Below are 23748 nucleotides of genomic sequence, written 5' to 3'. Positions count from 1 at the left end.
AATCACTGGGCGACATTTGTGTCGCCTAGTTAACTAGTTAAAAAATGCACTGACCTTAAGATTACTTATAAGTAAGTTTTCACACGAGGCAACTTCCTGGCGATGTGACACATAGTTGAATATTGTCTGTTTGATTTGCTTATCAGTAGGATATCCATTAGTAATGATGTAGCAAGAGTGGTGCAAGGGCAAACGTGCATTTTTGGTACCCATCCACTCATTAAAAATTGATAATGTCTCTGTAGAACGTCTAGGTACATTTTTACAAGTAATAACTGAACAACTGATAATTGGCCTAGTTTACTATACCTAATAATAATTTATAGAACAAAATATATTGTGTAACAAATATTAGTGCTAAGAGTCATTACCATCCCTTCAATATTTGATACGGACAATTGTCCGTTTTGGACTCATGTTCACCACACCACTAGTGGTGGATTTACCATTAGGCACTGTAGGCAGCAGCCTAGGGCGGCAAATTCTGTAGAGTTTCATTAAAAAACATCAAACGAATGAAAAAAAATTGGAAAGTAAATTACTTTATATTTACGAAAAATAATTGTAAAATAATGTGTGCATTTCGTTAATATTTTTATATTATTGTTATATCTATTTTGTTCATTATAATTTATAGTCATTTATAATGACTCATAAATAAAAACAATTGTACAGAAAATAGTTGTTGATAATATTATACTTAACACGTTGGTATAGTCCGCCCAGAGCCCGCGTTGCTACGTTAAAAAAATGTAAGGTCGACTATGGGTCATACTCATATTATATAAAGCAACTATGGTTATTAATAGGGCAAAGAAGTTATAGGATTTGCATGTTTTATTCTGGGCCTCTATTTTATAGCAAACCAAGATATAAATATAAGCCCCACAGTTGAAATCTAAAATTTTTTTTGCATATTTTGAAGATTTAAAAAAAATTGCATATTTCGTGCATATTCTACATAAAAACTGTATGGTATTATTATATTTTATATACTATATAGTAACATTGTACACCACCCGATTCCCATGTAGACTATGTACTATATTATAGGTACCCACATATTTTAGGTGGGCATTCGGATGTTATCGAAGATAACTTATCTTTATTATTATAACTTATTAGTTTTACCTACGTCGAAGTAATTGGCATTTAAGTATCTATATCAAATTTTATATCAAAATTATTAAGTGTCCAGAGTTCACTGTTCGTCGTTCGATACGAAACTGCGTGCCGTTTGTTGTGTTTTCCATGCTTACATTTTACTTTTAACATTTTTGCTAACATTTTAGACAATGCCAAAAATAAATGCAAATATATTTAACAAGTATGTGAAACAGTTTGGTGAAGATACATTTACTACCGATGGTACTATGCTTTATTGTAAAATTTGCGAAGTTAAAGTAAGTGCTGATAAAAAATTTACAGTAACTCAACATATAAAAACAAATAAAAACGAACGATTATTAGCTTGTCAAAATAACCCTGTAGAAAATAAACAACAATTTATATTACAGCCGTCAAACAAAAAAATCTGTTTTTTCACATGATTTATGCAAGGCTATGATATGTGCAAACATTCCTTTACATAAAATTTCTAATGTTCAATTCCGATCGTTCCTTTAAAAATATATTCTAAGTGACATCCCAAGTGTATCTACGTTGAGGAAAACTTATAAAAACGATTGCTATTTAGAAGCTATTGATCAAATTAAAAAAGACGTTGTAGGAAATAAAATATGGGTTTCTATAGATGAAACGACAGATGTCCAAGGGAGATATATTGCAAACGTAATAATCGGAACTCTACTAAAGGATAGACCCGAAAAAGTATATTTACTAAATACCGAAGTTTTAGAAAAAGCCAATTTCAAACTTTTTGACACTTCAATGTTTCTCCTGTGGCCCGACGGTGTTCGTCATGATGATGTCCTCCTATTTTTAAGCGATGCTGCGCCATACATGAAGAAAGCAGGTACAACTATCAAGGCTTTGTACTCCAAGATGATCCATATTACTTGTATAGCACACGGATTACATAGATTAGCAGAAAATATTCGGAGTCATTTCCTAGAGTTGATAAATTAGTAGCAAAAGGAAAGCAATTATTTTTAAAAGGATCTTCGCGTACTTTATTTTTTAAGACAGAAGCTCCCGGAGTCCCTCTTCCTCCCGAACCTGTACTTACACGTTGGGTTTCTTGGATTTAAAATACTTCTTATTACTGCCAATATTTTAAGTAAGTACGAGATGTTATGCAACATTTTGATTCTAATGATACTGTATATATAAAAGAATCTCAAGCCCTTCTAAATGAAATTTCAATGGAACCAAATTTGACTTTTATACATTCAAATTATGGGTTTTTACCATCAACTATAACTAAATTAGAATCGCAAGGAATACATTAACTGATTCAGTAACAACAGTAATGTTCACAAAAAATAAATTGGAAGAAGTTGCGCGTGACGTTGGAATGAAAGTAAATACAAAATTTAACCAAGTTTTAGAAAAAATTGATGGGTTTGCAATAATATTAAAAATTTTAAAACATTTGAATGGAGAAAGTTCATTAATGAATGGTTTACCAGAAGACCTAACGGGAAATGATTTAACATTTTATAAATATGCACCAGTAACATCAACAGACGTCGAAAGAAGTTCTTTTCAGTACAAAACCATACTGGCTGACAATCGGCGATAATTTGACGTAGAAAATATTGAAAAAACATTAGTTGTGCAATAATTTATCAGGTGAGAAAAAAGTTATTTTAAAACTATTTTTGTATTCATTAATTTAATATTTATTTTAAGAATAAATTCAAAATTCGAGGTTGAAGAAAACCATGCTAACAATTGGCGATCATTCGACGTAGGAAATATTTAAAATAAAATTAACTGTGCAATGCAATAATTTTTATATTTCTTTTATATCTAATTTTTTTGTTTTACTAAAATATAATTTAATTTTTTTGTGCATATTATCTTGCATATTTAATGAATTTGAATGCATATTTTCAATTTTTTATGTGCATATTTTTCCAATTTTACCTCCTATAACTTCTTTGCCCTAATTATTAATATTATTTTTATCGGATATCGTTGTCGTCAGAATTTCGGGGAAAAATAAATACCCACACTACAGAAGAGATTTTATTCTGTTCCCACACCACCACACTATATTACTAAATCGACTGTATATAAATAATTCTATGCTGTTATGAAAATCTGTTTTTATTAACATTTAGAAGACATCCATTGACATTTTTTCAAATGGATATAGGCAGTACTGTGCCTAGTATAATTAGCGCCCGGTGCCAAAAATCATTTTTAGCGCCCTCATCCCTCTACAAAATATTTTTGAACCTATAACTATAGCTAAGCTTAAACTATAAGGCAGTGGTTCTCAATCCGTGTGCCGCGAGATCAACTAGGTGTGCCGTGAAAAATGTCTGATATTTGAAAATACCGATTGATGAAATTATGACAGCTAAATATCAATTAATTAATTGTGCAGATAATACGATACATATGTAGATAAACTGTACGGTTCTAACCCAACTGGATATCTTAACGCGTAGCCAAAGTATTTGATGTTGTCAAGTGCATGAGTGTGCCGCGAAAACTTGTGATGTATAATGATATTCCGTGAAAAAAAAAAGGTTGAGAACCACTGCTATAAGGAGACTACTTAAGAATATGGGGTTTTATGTAACTTCTTATTTTGTATTTATTAAATTAATAAAAGAAATAATTTACGACTAAAGAACAATATAAGTAATATAACTCAAACTGATTCTTCGACGCCATGTTTTCTTACTATGGTCTACCTACTTGAACAAGTTACCCGCGAATTTTGCCTCTAGATTTAAATCTGTAGTTCCTGTTATACTAGACAAAGTATGGTTCAACGATCTCACTTTTTCCAGATCCCTCGTAATCAAATTTAACCGATTACGCACTGGCCATCATCTCTTACCATGTTGCTTGCAAATTAAATCTTAATGATTCCCTTCCAGTGGTGCAATTATTGGGAGTATTGTGTGTAAAATTCACAAAGATCCCCGGTTTTGGGGAGCTTCGAGATCTCTTCTGATATTACCAGGGCTTTGCACCCGAATTAACCCGAACCCGTAATACCCCTAAGAACCCTTAAAAAATTAAACACCCAAAACCCATATAACCCGAATGATTTTTTTTTTTAAAACACCCAAATTAACCAAATATTGGTTTTAACCCGAAACCCAAATAATTTTTTATTTTACAATCTTTATGTGACATAATTTTGTATGTATTTTTATGGTTATTTCAATTTTGTCATTGGTTGTTTAATAGTAAAATTATGATTCACAGGAATAATTTCACATATAACATACAAAATTGTTAATTAATCTTAATTTATATAAATAAAGACAATAGCAATATATCATATTGACAGTTGTACATGAATTGTATGGTATGTTGAATGTTCAAGTGTAAACAACTGGGATACTATTTTTAAAACAATCCCAAGCGGATACATCGTATTATTATAATTTAATAGGTAATAGGTCTTTTACGAATCACCGAGTCATTATTTATTGCAATACTGTAAGTCTTATATAGAACTGATGTCTCGCGTATGATTACCTAAATTGTTGTTCGCGTTATTCGTATTTGTTCAGTGTATGGCGTGTAGTACACATGTATATGATGTGAATTGTCAATTTTTGTTAGTGTAATAATTTCATCGTAACATTCATAAGTACAAATTATTATTATTTTTGTACTCGTATTACACTATGTCCTAGCTAGTGCGTTTTTAGTGTGTGCGCGCACCACAAACCATAAGCGGAAATTTGGTGAAATTTGTGGGGGGGCTGAGCATTATTTGCTTATTACTCCTATAAATACCACTGTGCGTAATTATTTATTTCAACAAGGCAATTTACGAAGTTTGACAATTTGACATTTTTAATCAACAATTTAAACAAAAAAACAATTAGGTGCTTTATCTTATACATTTTTTTGAGTAGGTATTCTAAACAAAAATTATTAATTAATTAAATTAAACAACCTATACGGGTATTATTACATATTAATATTACATTAATTGCTATCGTTCCAAGTGATGACAAGAAGTTTGTAAAATCTTATGAATTTTCTAGAGAATTGTACAATCTGTAAAATTACGGTTTACAATAAGCACAAGTGATAAGGGAGTAATAATGTAATTGGAGCACCAATTTTTAATTTTAGCTTATGTGGAGGAAATCCCGAAGAAGAAAGAGAATTGAGAAATTCTTGTGGATAATGAATAGCATCATCTGTTGATGTAACTGTATCAATTGATAGATATTAACGTGAGTGTCCATCGAATTTTAGAAGGATGATATCATTAATTTCTCCTGCTGCTACATTTCTCGGAGAGATAATAGCTCTTTCACATAACCACTGATAAGATTTATTGGACAGATTAAAAATTTCAGGATAAACTGTAGAAATCAACTCTTCCACGTTATTGACCACCCGTCCAATCGTGTGATTGACAGAAATATAACCATTTTCATTTTCTAAAGTTCCATTTCCAATTTTCAACAACTGTGCTGGAAAAATATCGTCCCCTCCGCATAAATAAACTCTCATGTTTGTTCGCAAATAAAGTTTTTCAACATAGTTCCATATAGAGGAAGATTTTAAGCAAGCATTAACGACATCAGCTCGAGTACCTTTAGGGATTACTGGTAAGGTTTGACGGAAATCACCAGCGAAAACAAATGTTATGCTACCCATAAACTTATTATTACACCTTTCAGAAATCATTTTTGCCATCATATCTACGGCGAATTGGGTGAATAATGTTTTGTAATAATGTAGATGATTTAGACTTGTTTCTCTAACCTATAAGAATAAAATTGCATGCAGGAGACAGTTTTGTTCGATTTTGGTTATTTTTCTGTAAAATATTAATGTGATAACCGTCTTCGTCTCTATGGATATTGCAGTGCATCATAAGATCTATTCAATTCGGAAACTCGACTCAAGTGTCCACTCCGACCGTGCAAAACTATATCTCTGGGACCTTTATCTTCATTAACTAATAATACAGCTACTTCATCGATGGTAGGTGCATTATATTGACCTCTGTGTTCATCTTGAAGAACTCTGTCAGCATGAATAATTAACTTAAAGTTTTGCAACTCATCAAAAGACCTTGAATCCAGATTAAATCTGAAGCTCTGTATGAGGTGATTATTTTCACGCAAAACTGTTTGCAACGATTCAATGAGACCTCTTTTTAAATTTGGAATCATATTTGTTCGAATAGATATTTGATCCGACTCTGACATAAAATATATTTGTAAAAATTTAGCATTATTTCCAATTTCGGGTAACAAACTACCTATTAAATGATGCACTTGACCCTGAATTTGAAAATAGGGCATGAAGTTCCCTTCAGCTATTTCGTTTGCTCCAAACGATGTCATTTGAAACAGAGTATTATACCGTCTAGAATTATCAAAGAAATGTTTTGATAGAGGGTGAGAATTATCAATTAAACTTTTAATTAGGTCTGGAAGATCCTCAAATTGGTATAAAACAACTTTACCGTCAGCGCAGCAAAGTCCATGGGTTTCATCTTTCCATTTTTTTGCATGGCACTTAGGACATAATATAGTCATTCGTCCAATTTGAAGCGCTTTAATATTTAAATAATCAATCTCGGAGGTGCACGCACAATATAGGTACAATTGTTTTTAATTTTTTATGAACTTTTATGAACTTTTTTACTGACAAAAGTGGTACTAAACCCTTCAGCAGAGTGTCGGGTTTCAGCCAAAAAAAAATTTCAGCCAAATCGGTTCAGTAGTTTTCTCGGTTAGCGTGGTCGAAGAAAAACCCTTACAATTTTATATATAGTATAGATAGATAGATAGATAGATTGATAAGATATTAAGGTGGTTTTGGATAAAGTTTGAGGCCGTTTCAGGGTTTGAATGGAGAGCCAGGAGTGCCTTGTCATCGACAAAGTCCCCAGTAGTTGTATGGACAGTGTAGGTTGGTCAGAGATGATGAATTTGTTTAAATTTTTATCATAGAATATTTTTTTTTTAATTCAGTTATTAAAAATACATTTTACAGTTATAATAATTATTGTATTTTTAGTCACTTAACAATTTTTAGGGCTAGGGGTCTCATACCTGTACTTTATATTTCTTAGTCCCCTCCCCCGATTTCCGCCTATGCCACAAACACAAACGCAGAATACAAAATAGTTTGTTCTTTGTCGCATGCGAAATGCCCGCATTAACTAAGAGTAAGACATAGTGTTACTATTTTTAATTTTAATAGATATTTTAATTTATAAGCTTCATACACATATAAAATAACCCCCTCTTCCCCGAAAATAAATTGTAGTTACACCATTACTTAAAATTAATATAATAATAGTTTAGTCTAAAAAACTGTTGTACAGTTGTATAAGAAATTGATATTTTATCACATAGGCAGGTAACAAAAAATATAAATATTTCATTAGTGGAGAGGGACTCAGCTTTTCCAACACCCTCCACCAATGAAAAATAATATTTTTCCTTGACTACTTAATCCCGTATTAACCAATATTAACTCAAATAATTACGGTTATTAATACCCAAACGTTTGTTTAAATCAGAGGTTCCTAACCAGGGTGCCGCGGCACTCTAGGGTACCGTGAGATTAAATTTAATGTTCCGCAAAAATATTTGAAATATATATTTATTTTTAAACACCTTCATGAAGAATGTAGCACTGTGAGTAATAAAACAGACTATACACTATGTCTATAGTATAAAACCTATTGCGTATAATTAATTAGGTATATACAATATAGTTTAATGAATTAATCATTAACACATATAATTTTTACATAGTAATACTGAGATGTTCAATCTATTTTAATTTTCATACTGGTTTGATTGCTAACGGTTTTATGTGAACTGTTTTAAAATGATTTACGGTGATATACTTGTGACTTTATCTTATATTTATTGTTTATTTTAATGCTAAATAAAACCGAAGTTACAAAATATAAATTTAAATTTACGATACATTAGTATTGCGTGTTTAGTATATACTATAGAGTATAGGGCATAGGTTAAAGAGTGTTTGCAAATTTTTAGAAAATAATAAAGGGTGTCTTGAGTCAAAAAAGGTTGGGAAGCTCTGGTTTAAATGTATTGCGGTGTTTGAACACCCGAAAAAATTATTCGGATGCAAAGCCTTGAATATTACCTTTGTCCCTTACAATATTTCTACTATAATCTATAATATACAAATATTATGTTGTCTGTTTTAATATAATCATAATAAATAATAATATAAGTCTGGACATTTTCACATGGGCCCCTTATTGTCAAGTTGCGCCACTGTTCCCTTCTCTGCACACTCCATTTAGAAAAAAAAAATCTATATTCTATCTTATATTCTCTTTGACTGCCCTTCCTTACCTACCATAGACATAATATAATATTATATTATGTCTATGTTACCTACCAAACGTAATATCCTAATTAGTCTCTCAATAACCCATTCAATACTTTCAGTATTCTAAATTTCAAAATGTGCTCTCATTCTAATTATTTCCTTCATTCACGAGGTTGATTTCTGTATATAATCTATTATTATTTTAATAATTTTATAAATGGTATATTATTGTTAATTTGTCATCTCGCCGATTTCGGGGCAAAAATCAATACCAATACTAAACACCTGCGCTCGACTTGTGGAGGGACGCAAGGGGACAGATTACCCCAATTAATTTTCAGAAATTTTAGCGTCCCCCTACTATTATTATGTTATAATTATAACGCTTAACAAGTTTTGGGGACGCTCTTTTTTTTAAAGTAAATAGAGTCCTCCTTCTTTAATTTTTCCAAATCTAGCATTGCTAAACATAATTTAGCAAACACCGCCGATCAAGACAATGTAAATGATGTCGACTATGCGCGAAACCATGGCGTTAAACGTGAAAAATATTTTGAATTAAATAATATGGTTAACTTTCAGTAATTTTACTTAGATTAAAAAAAGCTTTTGGCATCCGGTGCACATGAACCTCTCGTACCCCCCTGGATGTAGGTATATTTGTCTATATATTTAATATTTAGATTAGGTATTTTGGAAGGGGTAATATAACTTCTTTACCTATTATAGGAGCAGCAAATTGTTGGTACCTATAGCCGTAAAAAGATAAATCCGCTTCTACACGCTGCTATCCATAAGCAATCGATCGCCACACTCTTAAGTGATGAGATCTTTACAGTATACCGCTAGCCTAACATTTGTTTATAACTTCATTGTTGCTTTTCGTTTTATTATATTATTGAGTTTTCAATAAGTCGTCGAGTGATGATGATATAGTTGATACTTATTATAAACGGGAGAAAATCAAAAACTGCCCTTGACTAAAAAGAACATTCATTAACGCTTATTTGTTGCTCCTAAAGAGCTAAATTTTAAGTTTATAGCATTCTACCGCATGACAAAAGAATCATACCAACTGTTAAAGGCATGTTCGGCCATAGTTGTTTGGAAAATACTTGTAAATCGAGAAATGTAGAATACGCGTCACTTGGCAGTAGTGTCGTTTGTGCCTTTCCAGTATTACATATAGTAAGATTATAAAGTATCCCTCGCGTCACCTGGAAATTGACTTGTGTGAAAATGGCCAGTTATTAAGTTAACCTTTTATAATCATCTTTATTCATTATTTGTAGATGAAATACTTAAATAAGTATATAAACATTGATGATATTGATATTTAAAATAATTATAATGAGCTTAGTAATTAATAAAATATTTTAGTAGAAAAATGATTCGGAGAGAAGGCACATATCAGGGACAGACCAAGTATTAAGAGACCCAAGAGTTAATCAACTAGATTATTATAAAATTTCAACTAATAAATATTTTTAGTTAATAATGCTCAATTCAGGTATTCTAATAGTAAATTATATTTTGCATATGAGACTAAATATGAAAAATATGACACTAGAGGAAAATCAAGGGCCGGGAAGCTACTGCCCATTTTTCTCTCTGGCCAATCCACTTCTTCACATATTAGCATCTATAATATAGATGTTAATATTAATATATTATAACTACATGGTTAAATATTTTAAATATTATTGAGAATAAAATATACTTAATAACCACCAGTATTTGTAAAATCACTAGACATTACTCTATATTACTAACTTCAAAAGAATAATGTAAATGGGTCAATAATTTGATTCTAATACCATATGAAATAAATTAATAATTTGATTATAATACAAGGCTATTTATCTTCAGTATAAAAACCATGAAACAGTTATTTCCAATTTCTCTAAAAATTCAAATTTTTGTAGGTAAATAATAAACTTTATAAAAGCACTTCAATAAATAATGAATATATAACTTTATTTTATTTAGAATTGGTATACACCATTACAGTAATCTAATCTTAATATTAACCATTTAAATGATTTAATTAATATGAATTATACATTGAATTTTTTTTTAATGTACCAATGTTCAGGGTATTTCAGAAATCACAATACTGATATAAATATGGCCAATATAGAAAAATAAAAAAAAACACAAAATAATAATTATTAAATATTTTTTTTTCATAATTTTTTATAACAGTTAACTTCTTATATCTAATACTTAAATATTATTGATGAAATAATACACTTACATTGATTCATTTATATTTTAAGGAGTGGTTATGAAAATATGATTATAATTTGAAAGGGAAAGGGCCGACAATATTATATTTTAGAGTAATTCATCAATAGTACATGTATTTAATAATTATTAATAATATAATTTAAAGAAAATAACTAAAATTGATACTATTAACAATATTATAAAGAAAAACAATTAATGAGTATTAAAAATACATATTAAGACATGAAAAGACAAATAAAAGAGTAAATATGTAATTTATATTGATTTTAAAATAAATGTGTTAATTAAAACATAATTTAATGATTATAACCTAAGAAAAAAAAATCTAATTTCTAGTGTTAATGGAAACAAAAATATTATGCAAGTTACTTCTCTGTCTGTGGAGATAGAAAATAGTTAAATAATTAAAAGCTAATTATATTCATAAAAGAAATAAAATTGTAAAAATAATAATCACACATAAAAATACTAATAAACTTGAAAATACATTTATATTATACCTTTGAGGGTAAAAATAAAAAAATTTAATAATTACAAGTTATTTTGACAGCAGGTTAAGAATGTTGTATTTCATAATATATCTCATATCTGCTTATTAATAGTTTTAAAATTAAAAAAAAAAAAAAAATGCTTTTATTGTTAACTTTTCATTTGTATAAGTCACATATATAGGTTAAAGTAGTATTGTAATCGTCCAAGATACACCTCCACAAAACTTTTATGTATTAAAATATAATATATATAAATTTTTCATTTTGGCGGCCCTTATTTTAAATTGCCCATTATTAAATTGTTAAAAATTACATAGAAATTATAAATTTACAATCATATATATATGCTTGTATATGAAATTAAAAATCATATTAAGTATTAAGAAATTATAAAAGTATTTGGGTTAACAAATTAGAAAAATATGATTAAAAACAATTACCGCGACAATAATACTTTTGGACAGCAGTCAAAGGATAACGATTCATATTATTTTTTCATTTGATTTAAAAATATAGTAACGTTAATAACTAATTATTATCACCATGGCTGCACAAACAATTACCAGACAATGATATGTTTGTGACAACACTTTAAATATCAGTCTTTCGATGTTCACAAATCGGATAATGTAATTTAATCCGTGGGCGCCTTCAGATAACAAAATGTTAATAATTTACAAAATAAAGAATAAAAACTACATAAAAAAAAAAAAAAAAACAATATGTAAAAATTAATAAAAATGACTAACATTTAGCATCGTTCTTCACATATTTCAACGTCTTTCGTTTGCAATAGTATTTACATGAATAAAACTTGAGTTCTGGATAACTTATAAGGTAAGGCCATATGAACAAATTTCTAAATATATTTAAAATAGTATATTATTATACTAATAAAAGTATAACATAACTCTATTACTTACATTTCAATAATTCAATTTTCAACCTCCAACGCAGGTTTTTGAATGATTTTGGATGTACTTTCTGATAAAGAACCAGACACACCATTTTCTAAAATAAAATATATACACAATATTATATAAAGCAATCAATCATTGAAAATTTGTTGATGTTTTATATATACACAGTTTTATTTAGAACTTATAAAACATGATATTTATTTGATGAAATAAATTATATAATTATTATAATAAATAATGAATAAAGATGGATAAAATATTTCTGTTTTGGATAAATTCATGACTTCAATGCCAGTATATTCACAATTAGTAAACAACTATTGAAGACAAGAAAAAGTTTGAAAATTTTTTGAATACACCTAATCATAAAAGCTTATAAACATGACAGTTTTATATATTAGAAAAAAAATAATATAATAAAATAATAAATAAAAAAAAATGAAACAAAATAAAAATAAATAAAAAATGAAATAAAATAATATGTTACTACCAGCTAAAAATCATGTAGTTGATACATATATAAACCTAAAAATTTAAGTACATTTACTAATACACATTAGTTCTCACCATTTGGAGTAGTATTTTTAAATTGTTCTTCAACTGATGAATTACCATTCACTAAAGGCAAAATGCTTTGTACAATACTAAAAAATCAATAATTAATGAAAAATTAGATACTTCATTAATAAATACAAAAAAATGTACATACCAATTTGTTTTTATATCTTCATTTTCTTTATTTAATATTGACAATTTGGATTCTTCTATAAGTTTAGAAGTTAAAATTGTTTCACTGAAAATAAAACAAAAATAAATGATAAGATATAAGGTATTAGCAACATTTCCTATTTTTAAATTAGATAAATTTGAGTTCCCATATGATTTTGAAGGTAAATGGGATTATAACAATTGTAACTTGGGTTAATAATAGTACACAGAAATAGCATAAATATAATTTATAAACTCATTTATACTTAAAAATTCTAGTAATAAAAAAAAAAAAATATACATCAAAATATGTCATTTTTGATTCCATACAGATTCTTTATTCATAACATATTATATCTTTTTTTCATTCTTGTAGGAATATTTATATTAATGAGCAATACTATAGACTAATTTATAACATTTTCTTTTGTAAATAAATTACAAAACAGACAAATGTTGTGTATGTTTAACAATAAGTTACCCAGTGTTTGGAGTTATTGTAGATATACCGCGCCCTTTAGAAGGGGTCTTTTTGATGATATTATCTTTTTTCACAATATTATGAGTGATCTTTTTTTTATTATTCTATAAACCAAATAGTTATATTAATATAATTAATAAAATAATAAAATTATTAATTAATCTTTTACGTGTATTTTTTGAACATTACTACGTCCTCGAACAGATTTTGAACAATTCCGTGTATTAAATACGGGTCTTGGCATGAGATCACGTTGATATAAAGAATTTGGACCACCGATTGGAGGCATTACCTAAAGATCAATTAATAATTGAATTTTTTATTTAAAGTTCAAATACATTTAAATATTAAATCTTACATGTTGAGATGGTAGCATATTACCACGAGCCATGTAAGGGTTTCCAGTAGCAGCCATACTATAATTTGCACCCCAGATACCTACAACAGCTCCGGCAACTTCTAATTGGCCACCAGATGATTGTTTCATAATCCCTCTTTGCCGACTATTTTGTTGTATATCTCGAAACTGACTAGGATTTTGATTTACTAATCTACTCAGCCTTTGTTGCTGCTGGTATGATATACTAGCATGAGCCACATTAGAGCTCATTTTTTGGGGAGGAATCATTCTTCTTTGATTAAATATTGTATCTATAGATAATAAAAATAAAAATAATTTTTAGAATCAAAAAATATATTTAGAATAAAGTACCCAAGAATGACCCTTGAAATGGTGGAACTGATTGAAAGTGTTCATTTAATCCTTCTAAAATAGCTTGTCTCATTTTTTCAACTTTAATTGTCAATGAAAAATGATTTTCACACAAATCTTCTAGCTTATTTGCAGTTGATGCTCTAGCTAGATGATATTGGAATAACCTTCCATCAAAATACATCCATGGACATGACATTAACCATGGTACAGGTGCACCACAAGAATCATTGACCAACATAGCAGTTTCAATACCGCACATAAGAAGTGTTGCTAATTGTACACCTCTCACACTAACAGTACCCTAAAAATAAACATAATTTAATACTGCAAGAAAATATTGCCAAACCTGGAAAATCGTTGGCAAATTCAAGTTAAAATAAAAATTATGTTAAATTATTAATAGAAATTTTACATTAAGTTTGGTTAATACGTTTATTTATTTATTTATTATTTTAATTATAAAAATAAACATAAGTAAATAATAAAATATATATATTTATGTAATGATGAGAAAAATATTCTATAACATTTTAAAGAAATTTATATATTTAAAAAAAATTGTTCAAGTTTAATATTTTTACAAGCTATTTTGTTTAGTTATAAAGAAAACTACGACAAAGAATAATACATGAGAAAATTGCCAACCCTTATTACACAGAATAATTACAATACCTTAGAATTTTTTTAATCCAAACAATAGGATATATTTTAAGGTATAAATTATACATATTCAATTGAATATATCCACAAATAAATATATACTATAATGAATAAATATTATGAAAAAAGAAGTTCCTTCACATAGTCACAATTTATAATTAACAGCATTATTCATAACTTAAATCACCCTCTTTATATTTTTATTTTTTAATTATTAATTGATACAAGTTGACAATTTTAAGCACACAGTTTATAGTATACGTACAATTTAATTTAATTTAACATAGTTGGTAGGAAATTTTTTTTTAATAATTTTAAAAAAATGAGGTTCAGTTGCACAAATCAATTTAATGACATGATTTATATTTAAATATTACTTAAAATTAAAAAATAATAAATTAATTCATCTCTTGTCCAATTGAAGAATTATTGAACACAGATGATTTTTTTATATATAACTATAATACATAAAATGGTCAGGCGAATTACTCTTAAGAAATTATTAATTTATTTTTGTTAAATTAGATAATGCAATTACGTAAATATATTTAAAACTCTTTAAATAAATTAAAGTCTGCATTTTAATGAACATTTACCATGTTTTAAATAAACTAATAATAAAAATATACCGTGAAAAATTTACAATATTAATAATTACTAATAATTCTCAAATCTGTGTTATTATTATTTAATCTCAATAAGTTTTTATTACTAATAGGTAAACCTTTGTTAAGCTATAATCGCTAATACCATATTTTGTATTGTGATTGGTATCAAGTTAGCATTAGGCTAATATTATGGTTTTTTGGTCCTATGCATTTTTATAATGAATTTAGTATAGTGAAACAAAGATGAAAATATTTCTCTATTTATAGCAATTATTATTTAAATTTCTAGAACAAAAAATTAAATACCAATAATTTTTTGATAAAATACAAAGTATATTATAAAAATCATGACTCTTCATTAGATATTTTCGAGTTTTGTTTTGCGGTATTGTATGTTAGACAAGTATGGGTAGAATATTATGTAGTATTTGCAATAACAAAGTCAGAATTGGCATCAGTATCTTCGGAAGCATGTGATCATTCTCAGACTCAGCCTCACTTAACTATGCAGATATTTTTTCGAAATTACTGCCCATATTATGAAAAAAAAAAAAAAAATGAAAACCTTTTAGACACAATTAGCATTGTTTGAACAAGACCCTAACAAATTCAGTACTGTGGAAATTAATAATTCATAAAATCCACAAATAAATATTTTCATATGTTAGTACATTATTTTGAAGAAAAATATATGGAATGTCATAACAATCTATTTTTATTAGAACGAGAGGTTCCTAATATAAGTTCAATGTTAGTGAAACACTAACACTGATACTGATAACAGGTTAAAGAGGTTAGTCAAATCTAACTTAAACTTGATATTATTGTTATAAATTCTAACATCAATCACTTAATTTGACTTAATTATTTATTATATTAAGTAACATGATATGTTTTAAAATTCTACAGGGTTATATTATATTATTAGGTTATATTTTGAAGGTTTAATTATGTATACATAATACTAACTTGTAATTCCTGAGTGTTTTCATTTTTTGATAGTTCAGGTGCAACAGCTGTTATAATAAATGCATCAAGTTCATACTTTTGTAGAATAGGTACTTCTGTAAAAGTCATAATGTATCTAAGGACAGATGCAATGATTAATGTATGCTGAGGAACATAGTCTGTGTTGTACATAAGAGGAGTATCTGAACGCATACAAGTGAGAAAAGCCCTCAAACGTCTTATGTTGTCTTCTGGAGTTGTTCTAGAAGGTATGTAAAAATATAAGTAAAATTTTATTAAAAATTAATAATAAAATTATTAAAACTAACCCAAACCAAAGTCTATGGACAGTAGGAACTCCCCACCCTAAAGGTTCAGCTTTTACTAAATGGTATCGTTTATACAAATTAGTTTTATCTCTAATCCATTCACGTACTTGAATTATTGGCAACTCCACTGAAAAATGTATACATCAAATAATATATAATATTAATTACTAACTATATACAATAAGTAATTTACCTTTTTGACCGTTACTTGATTTTGCTAAATAATGTGCATGATGAAGATTAAATAAAATACCATAAACCATTTGACGAGCTTGTCTATAAAATAAATGAATGTTTGGAATTTCATGATTCATTTCATCTTCTAGGACAACAGGTAATTTTATTTCGGCCTAAATGTAAATAAATAAGATAATTAAAATATAAATTTAACTATCCAACTTTTGTTAAAATATGATAAATAATTGTAATTTTTACTTTTGTTAAAATATGATACAAATAAGTAGACATCAGACCAGATGTATGCCGTTCATATGCTGTATTTACTATATCAACAGAAACTTCGGGAATTTGGAACTCAACAGATTTATTTGGAGATAGCTGATTCGATGAAGGTGTTTGAGTGTTGACACATGTATTAGAACCAGATTCAGAGTTATCATCAAACAACAACAAATTATCCAACTAATGTAAGGAAAAATATTGAATTAATTAATATAATTCTTAACACACTGGAGCATTTATGTGTAATATAATGCTGTAATTTCACTGTAATATTTAAGTGTGTACAATGTTACTGTGCATTTCATCACAGGTTAATTCAACATTTGGATCCACACAAAAGTTAGTATTTTGATAAATATGAAAAGGAATATTACATTACAATATGCCACTAGTATGTATGGTAAACCAGTTATTCACAGCAAATTGCCCTAATCACTCTACCTCTACTGAATTTTATTTTAATAAAAATTGTTACTGCAAACTTAATTGATTTAATTAACTTGATATGATTCATCAGTAGTCAAAAATTGTTGTTACATCTAATCTTTCTTGCACAGGAATGGTTTTATGGAAATAAATATTTTTTTTTTTTTTAAATGTTTGCATCAATTAAATTTATTAAGCATTTCAAATCAATAGAAGACATTCTTATGAATTTTTTTAATTGTCTACTTATTTCTTGTTACTGAAGATTGTTAAATCTGAACAAATAAAACAAAATATGTTCCACAATTTTACATCACATTTTCTTCCGCTTTTTTTTTTTAATATAATGTATTAAATAATATTGCATTAGCTTAGGGTAAACATACACCTGGTTTAAACGGGATAATATTTTTCTAATAATCATGTCTTGTTTTCCCAACAAAATAAAATTGGAATGCTTTTTATCCCTTCCTTTCCACATTATTACATTATATTTATAAGAGAAAAAATGTAAATTTTTGAAACAAATATTAAACATTTATAAACGATATACTATAAACATATCAAAACCACAAATTGATAATTATTGCAAAAGGTACTGTAAAATTTAATTTGTTCACAATTTTATGAACTTTTTTTGAAGCACCCAAAAATGATTATATTCAATAAGTTCTTTAGAATAGTGCGAAAAAGAGTGAAAAGTGTAGAGAAAGAAATATTAAATTCATGAACAATGTAGATTAATAATGTAGTTGTTACAGATATAAATAATGTATGCACTTACAATTATTATTACATGGGGACTACATAACTAATATTAAAATAACTTTTACTATAAATTTATTATGATACATAAATACAAGTCACGCAATAACAACATATGAAGGATTAGGTATGAAATTTTCAAGTCTCGAAGCCAATCACTCAAGTATACAATTATATCAAAGTAGAATAGGTACTTAAATTAGGACAATAGTATCTAATATATTAGGTACTTAATGTAGAACATATTATAGCGGATGGAAGAATTAAATATAACATGTATATCACAATTATAAAATACTAATTGCAATATAAATTGGACCGTAGCCGGATTAAATGTGTTTACCCCTTGAGAGGACCACAGTGTCATACAAAACATGGTATATAAGGGGGTTCCAAACATACCCATAGGTTGATGTATTTTATTCCGATTATAGCAAGCACCTTCATCCCAGTTTATTTAATTAATAAATTAAATGTTTTCGACTTAGAATATTTGATAATAATATAAATAATATTAATTTAATGTCAAATTATTATTTGAAACACCTTCCCACTCATCTTCAAAATAAGAACCATTGAATTGACAACACACAAGATAGCTCATATTGTATTTTTTTTATTTATGGTAAAAAAAAAAATGAATCAGTAATGATTTGTAACAATGTACCTACTTTTTTAAATACGAGTACTTAAATAATAAAAGGTAAATTATTTAATTGTTAAATGCAATAATGTTAAAAGTAGTATTATTATTTTTAAAAATAAATGTCTTATATTTGTAGTCATTATAATGTTTTGAAATACAATTTTTTATTTGAAGGGGAGAAGTAACCACTGTTGCTTTTTTTCTAAAAGTGGTTACCATACACTAGCTACTTGTAAATTAAACATTGCACACAATGTTACACGACATAAACTTAAGGATTTTGGTGAACAACTGACATACAGTAGTTTTTGATCTGTACATACAAAATGGTAATATGTAATATATGTTACGAGTAATGTTAACATTTGGATAATGTCGACATTATCCGGCTAATGTCAATATTAGCCATCTGTTATGGCTAATGTGTAATTTTTTGTTTATAAGCAGGAATTATTAACATTATCTGGATAATGTTAACTTTAACCAATCAATATTGGATTATGTTAAAAGTTGTATATTAAATAGACTATAGTTTTTATTAGCATTCTATACAATAATAAAGCTTCGGACTTCCAGAGTATAATATTTTATCTCTTGACTTGTAACCGAGTTAGTCAATTATCTTAACGATAATGTGAACAATATATATCGATATATCGATGTATAAATGCAAATCATCTAGCATTTTGTGTAATTCAAAATGTCACGAAAGCATGCCATGTAATAATAAAAGTTAAAACATTAGCGTTTTAATTCTATAGGTACTTAAAATAATATTTTAAGAAATAATTTATAATATAAAATGAAATTCAATATTGTATCATTAGTAAGTTAGATTATTAAAAATAAAAAATAAATTCATACTAATAATATTATGTATTTTATGGTAATTACTAATTTATTATATGTTAAATATATTTAATATTATTAATGATTTACAATGATTTTATCTCATGCATGTTAAATTTTTATGGTTGTTAAGACATTATCCAAAAGTTTTTGGCTAATATCATATTATCTGGTTGATGTTAACATTAGCTAACATTTAATAATTTTCAATGCGGGTAATAACAGTTGGCTAATGTTGACCTTAGCCAGATAATGTCGACATTATCCAAATGTTAACATTACCCGTAACATATATATATAGAAATATGTATGGTTTTACATACAAGCGAATACAAACTCTCTAATATTACATACAATTTTCCAGTGTGAACACACCTTAATACAAACTCAATTTAAATTCATAAATAATACTAATTAAATTTAGTTTTTAGTAAAATAAAAATTTTACCTGAGTATTGAGATTTTCGGAACCCAATTTTTTAAAATCGTTTATTTCAACTATTGGTCCAAATATATCAATTTTGTCATGAATGTTTTTGTTCTTTTCTAGGGTTTTACTTTTGTTTTTAACTATATTATCTTTGGCACCATCTAAATAATATTGTATGCTTTTAACTAATTTTGGTACACGTTTATCATCTTTATGTCCAAGTATATGTATTGCTATTTCATCCAAGTTGTTTTTAATAGGAGGTAATCCTTGAAGAGAATCTACTATTTTTTTAACGACCTCCTCACCAGAAACCTAAATTGTACAAAACATTTAATAATAATTATGACTATAATGCAATATGTTATTGTAATCAATTTTTATATAAACTTATTGTTAACCTTAGAAATAACTTGATTAATACCACAACGTTTGTAGTAATCAAAAAGTTCATGTTGGGGCAACACAAAATTTCCTAAAAGTGATAAAAGAGTACATAATTTGTCTTTGGTCAGTTTTAAATCTTCAATTAATTGAGAGACAATATATTCTTTAGCTTCTAATGTCTGCCGCATTGTAAGTTTGAGTGAGTGAGCTGAGAAAAACCGAGGTGGATCAAATGCTAAGTATTCAGCATCATCTGCCATTAAGCCATGGAATTTATGCTGTCTACAGTATCTAATAAACTCTAAATGGTGGTCTTTAACTGAGCACACCACTGGTATTTTTAGATGGTGAAAGTATAGCTTCACAGCAGTTCGTAAACAAACAGGAGGTATCCACCATACTTTAGGTGGTGGTGTTCCTTTGGCAGCAATATGTCTTAGGACCTATTTACAATAAATTTTAATAATCAATAATAAAAATTAAATAGATTAAAAAGGTAATTTAACAAACTAACAGCATTAGCTCTATTACGAGTCTCTTCTTGTTTTTGAACCCATTCATTAAAACGATCTTCTTCAAAAGCACCATTGAAGAATACAACAACATGAACATTTGATTGTCGTAAACTATTAACAAAATTTGTTAAAAACGATACCATTCGATTCCATTGACCACCACAAACCCAATCTACACATAAAATTATTTATATATTCAATTTATTAAAATATATATTTATAGTACAAATATTCACCTGAATAATATCCTCCATACAAGCGATCTAAACAACATTCTGCATCCACCAATAAACAAAATTGAGCTTTCGATACTTGCATCTGATTTAAATTAGGATGAACCTTTCTAATAACCATTTTTTTAGCAAGTTGTTGAGATACAGTATGTCCCAATTGAGTAAGATTAACATTGACACAGCTGCCTTCTATTTTACCACTGTCTAGATATTCCAAAAGCTTATCAACACCCATTTTCTTTTACTAAAATATAATTATCAATTAACTTAATCTTGCATTTTTCAATAATCTTATATTTTTATTTATCTTAATAAATAGATTTAAAAATAGCTTGAATACCAGTCTCTAAAAGTATAAAGTATGTAGATCTAAATTTACTATTAACGGTTTTAAGACCTAATTAAAATAAAATATTATGCACATACAAAAGAACTAAAATTATTTAAGATAAAAATTATATTTTTAACACAATCATAGTAGAACATATATAAAATATTAAGACAAATTATATGTAATTAACATTATTAACATAATTCTTTATGAATTGATAATTTAATGGATAAACTTTAACTTTGATGGAACTAAATCTCAACGTCTTCAACAGCGTCCATGCTAAATTAATTAGGTAATAGGTATGAAATAGTAAAATAAAAACAATATATACTTATAATAAACTAAATTTTTTACAGCATTTGACTGACCAGTGTAATTTGAACATGTTATCATGTTCCACTTAATACGCCAGTGTAGCACATTAGCTAGGTACACCCGTGGGGTGTAATATTACTAAACATGTGTAGTGTAATTAATTAAATAGATGGAAAACGCTATAATTAACATTATTATATAAATGGCAAATGGTATTATGTATTAAAATACGGAACTATCTGGATAGTACTATAGTAGTCGAGATAACAGAATTGAGTAGTCGCGGTAGTAGGGATAACAGAAAAGTACCCTTTAATAATTAAATTTTCCTAAATTTATCAGTACAAAAAATATTAATAAGATTACTAATAAAATTCTTAATAAGAGAATAAATCAGGGTGGTCCAACCTATGTCCCTTAAAGCTTTTTATTTTTGCCCTCCTCCATAGAAAACTTTTAACTAAAAAAAAAGTCACAATAATATTATAATAAAATTGTTACACGATTATATACTTTTTATGTTTTTTTTTACTATAAAACGTAATTATAGGTGTAATGAGTAACGTCAAAAACCATGATTGAATTTAGCTCACTACATACATTAAGTACATACATAAATAGATATCATGTTTTTGTAGCTCACAGCGAATCCAATTTCTTGAAGTAGGAGATTGTTGAAGTCATTATTATGCAGCGATTATTTACTGCAGTTTGTATACTTGTAAGTATACTGCAAGTTTTTTACTTAAAAAATGTTGTCTTAGTTCATGAGTTATTTTATTTAATGTGCTAGGTAAGTAACTATAAAATAAATTATTTGAATAAATAGTTATAAGGGTGAATACTGGATAAATAAATTAATTTAAAAAAAAGGGGCAATATTTTTACCAACTGATGACTGTATTTAAATTAAATATCATCATTCAATATCATAAAAAGAAATAGAAAAAAAACTTTTCAAACCAATTTTAATACTTCAGTAAATAAATACCAGATATTGTTACTAATATAAATTTATAGACAAAAATAAATGATTATATAATTGATATATAATATTCCTATAATAAATTAACACATCAGCTAAGCTGCATAACTATTTAAAAATCAAAAATAATTTCAACAAATTTTAAGAAATCAATTACAACCTATAACTTACATAATAAATAATAAAAAAGATATATATATATATATATATATATATATATATATATATAAATATTATCTTTAATGATTACAAATATAAAATTAATTATTTTTTGATAGTGAAATATTTTTATTTATAAATAAGATAATGGTAAATGATTAGTAGTTTCAGATTTTTGCTGATGTTACATAAACAAATTGGACTATAAACTATGAATTGATTTATTATTTTTACAAAAGTGTATAATAAATAATAAAAAATATATTTTAGTTAAAAAATTGAAAACAGTAGTTACCACAAGATGGCTTCTACATATGCCGGTACTTAATACATATTCTAAAAAAAATGTTTACCTGCAATGTTATACTGGCAACACAAGTAATCAATTACAGTAAATAAGTGGAACCATAACAAACAAAACTATGTTGTACAGTAATGTACGAACAAGTTTACAAACACATAACATATAAATTAAAATAAATTATGAAATTCGAACTAAATACGATCCAAATAAAAAAAATTTTCAGTATAATGTATATTAGCGTGCAGGACAGAGATGTCTTGTCGATTGAAGTAAAATGGTAATTGCGCACGCGCAAACGCCGGGAATAATAATATAGCCAAACACGTGGAAGAAAAACAATATTGATAACACTGGTACTATTAAATCACAAAATAGATCATTCT

At 27.2% G+C, this 23748-nt stretch overlaps 1 protein-coding gene and 1 pseudogene across 1 annotated transcript; one reads left to right on the top strand and one right to left on the bottom strand.

Moving 5' to 3' along the window:
• Nucleotides 1-1205: 1205 nt before the first annotated feature.
• On the top strand, nucleotides 1206-2889 carry LOC112692872 (annotated as a pseudogene).
• Nucleotides 2890-11552: 8663 nt separating this feature from the next.
• On the bottom strand, nucleotides 11553-23612 carry LOC112692871 (constitutive coactivator of PPAR-gamma-like protein 1). Its single transcript, XM_025567687.1, has 17 exons — nucleotides 23415-23612; nucleotides 21272-21512; nucleotides 21035-21207; nucleotides 20535-20963; nucleotides 20152-20448; nucleotides 16991-17197; nucleotides 16749-16905; nucleotides 16556-16682; nucleotides 16248-16488; nucleotides 14008-14311; nucleotides 13654-13946; nucleotides 13465-13587; nucleotides 13296-13399; nucleotides 12816-12899; nucleotides 12674-12750; nucleotides 12110-12197; nucleotides 11553-12045 (listed from the first exon to the last, which is right to left on the bottom strand). The coding sequence occupies exons 2-16, from the start codon at nucleotides 21501-21503 to the stop codon at nucleotides 12121-12123; spliced, it is 2925 nt and encodes a 974-aa protein (XP_025423472.1). The 5' UTR covers nucleotides 21504-21512; nucleotides 23415-23612; the 3' UTR covers nucleotides 11553-12045; nucleotides 12110-12120.
• Between the last annotated feature and the right edge of the window lie 136 nt (nucleotides 23613-23748).

Source organism: Sipha flava, unplaced genomic scaffold (assembly GCF_003268045.1).
Source record: "Sipha flava isolate LNK unplaced genomic scaffold, YSA_version1 77_pilon_pilon, whole genome shotgun sequence".
NCBI classification, from domain to species: domain Eukaryota; kingdom Metazoa; phylum Arthropoda; class Insecta; order Hemiptera; family Aphididae; genus Sipha; species Sipha flava.
This window is presented reverse-complemented; position numbering and strand designations above follow the sequence as displayed.

Bases quoted from the DNA above. Each gene is read 5' to 3' on its own strand.
- LOC112692871 (XM_025567687.1), bottom strand. From the start codon at position 21,503: ATGGGTGTTGATAAGCTTTTGGAATATCTAGACAGTGGTAAAATAGAA. The intron at 16,906-16,990 runs GTAAAAATTACA...ATTTACATTTAG, and splicing joins TGTATCATATTTTAACAAAA to GCCGAAATAAAATTACCTGT. The intron at 14,312-16,247 runs GTTAGTATTATG...GTTTATTTTTAG, and splicing joins AAAACACTCAGGAATTACAA to GGTACTGTTAGTGTGAGAGG.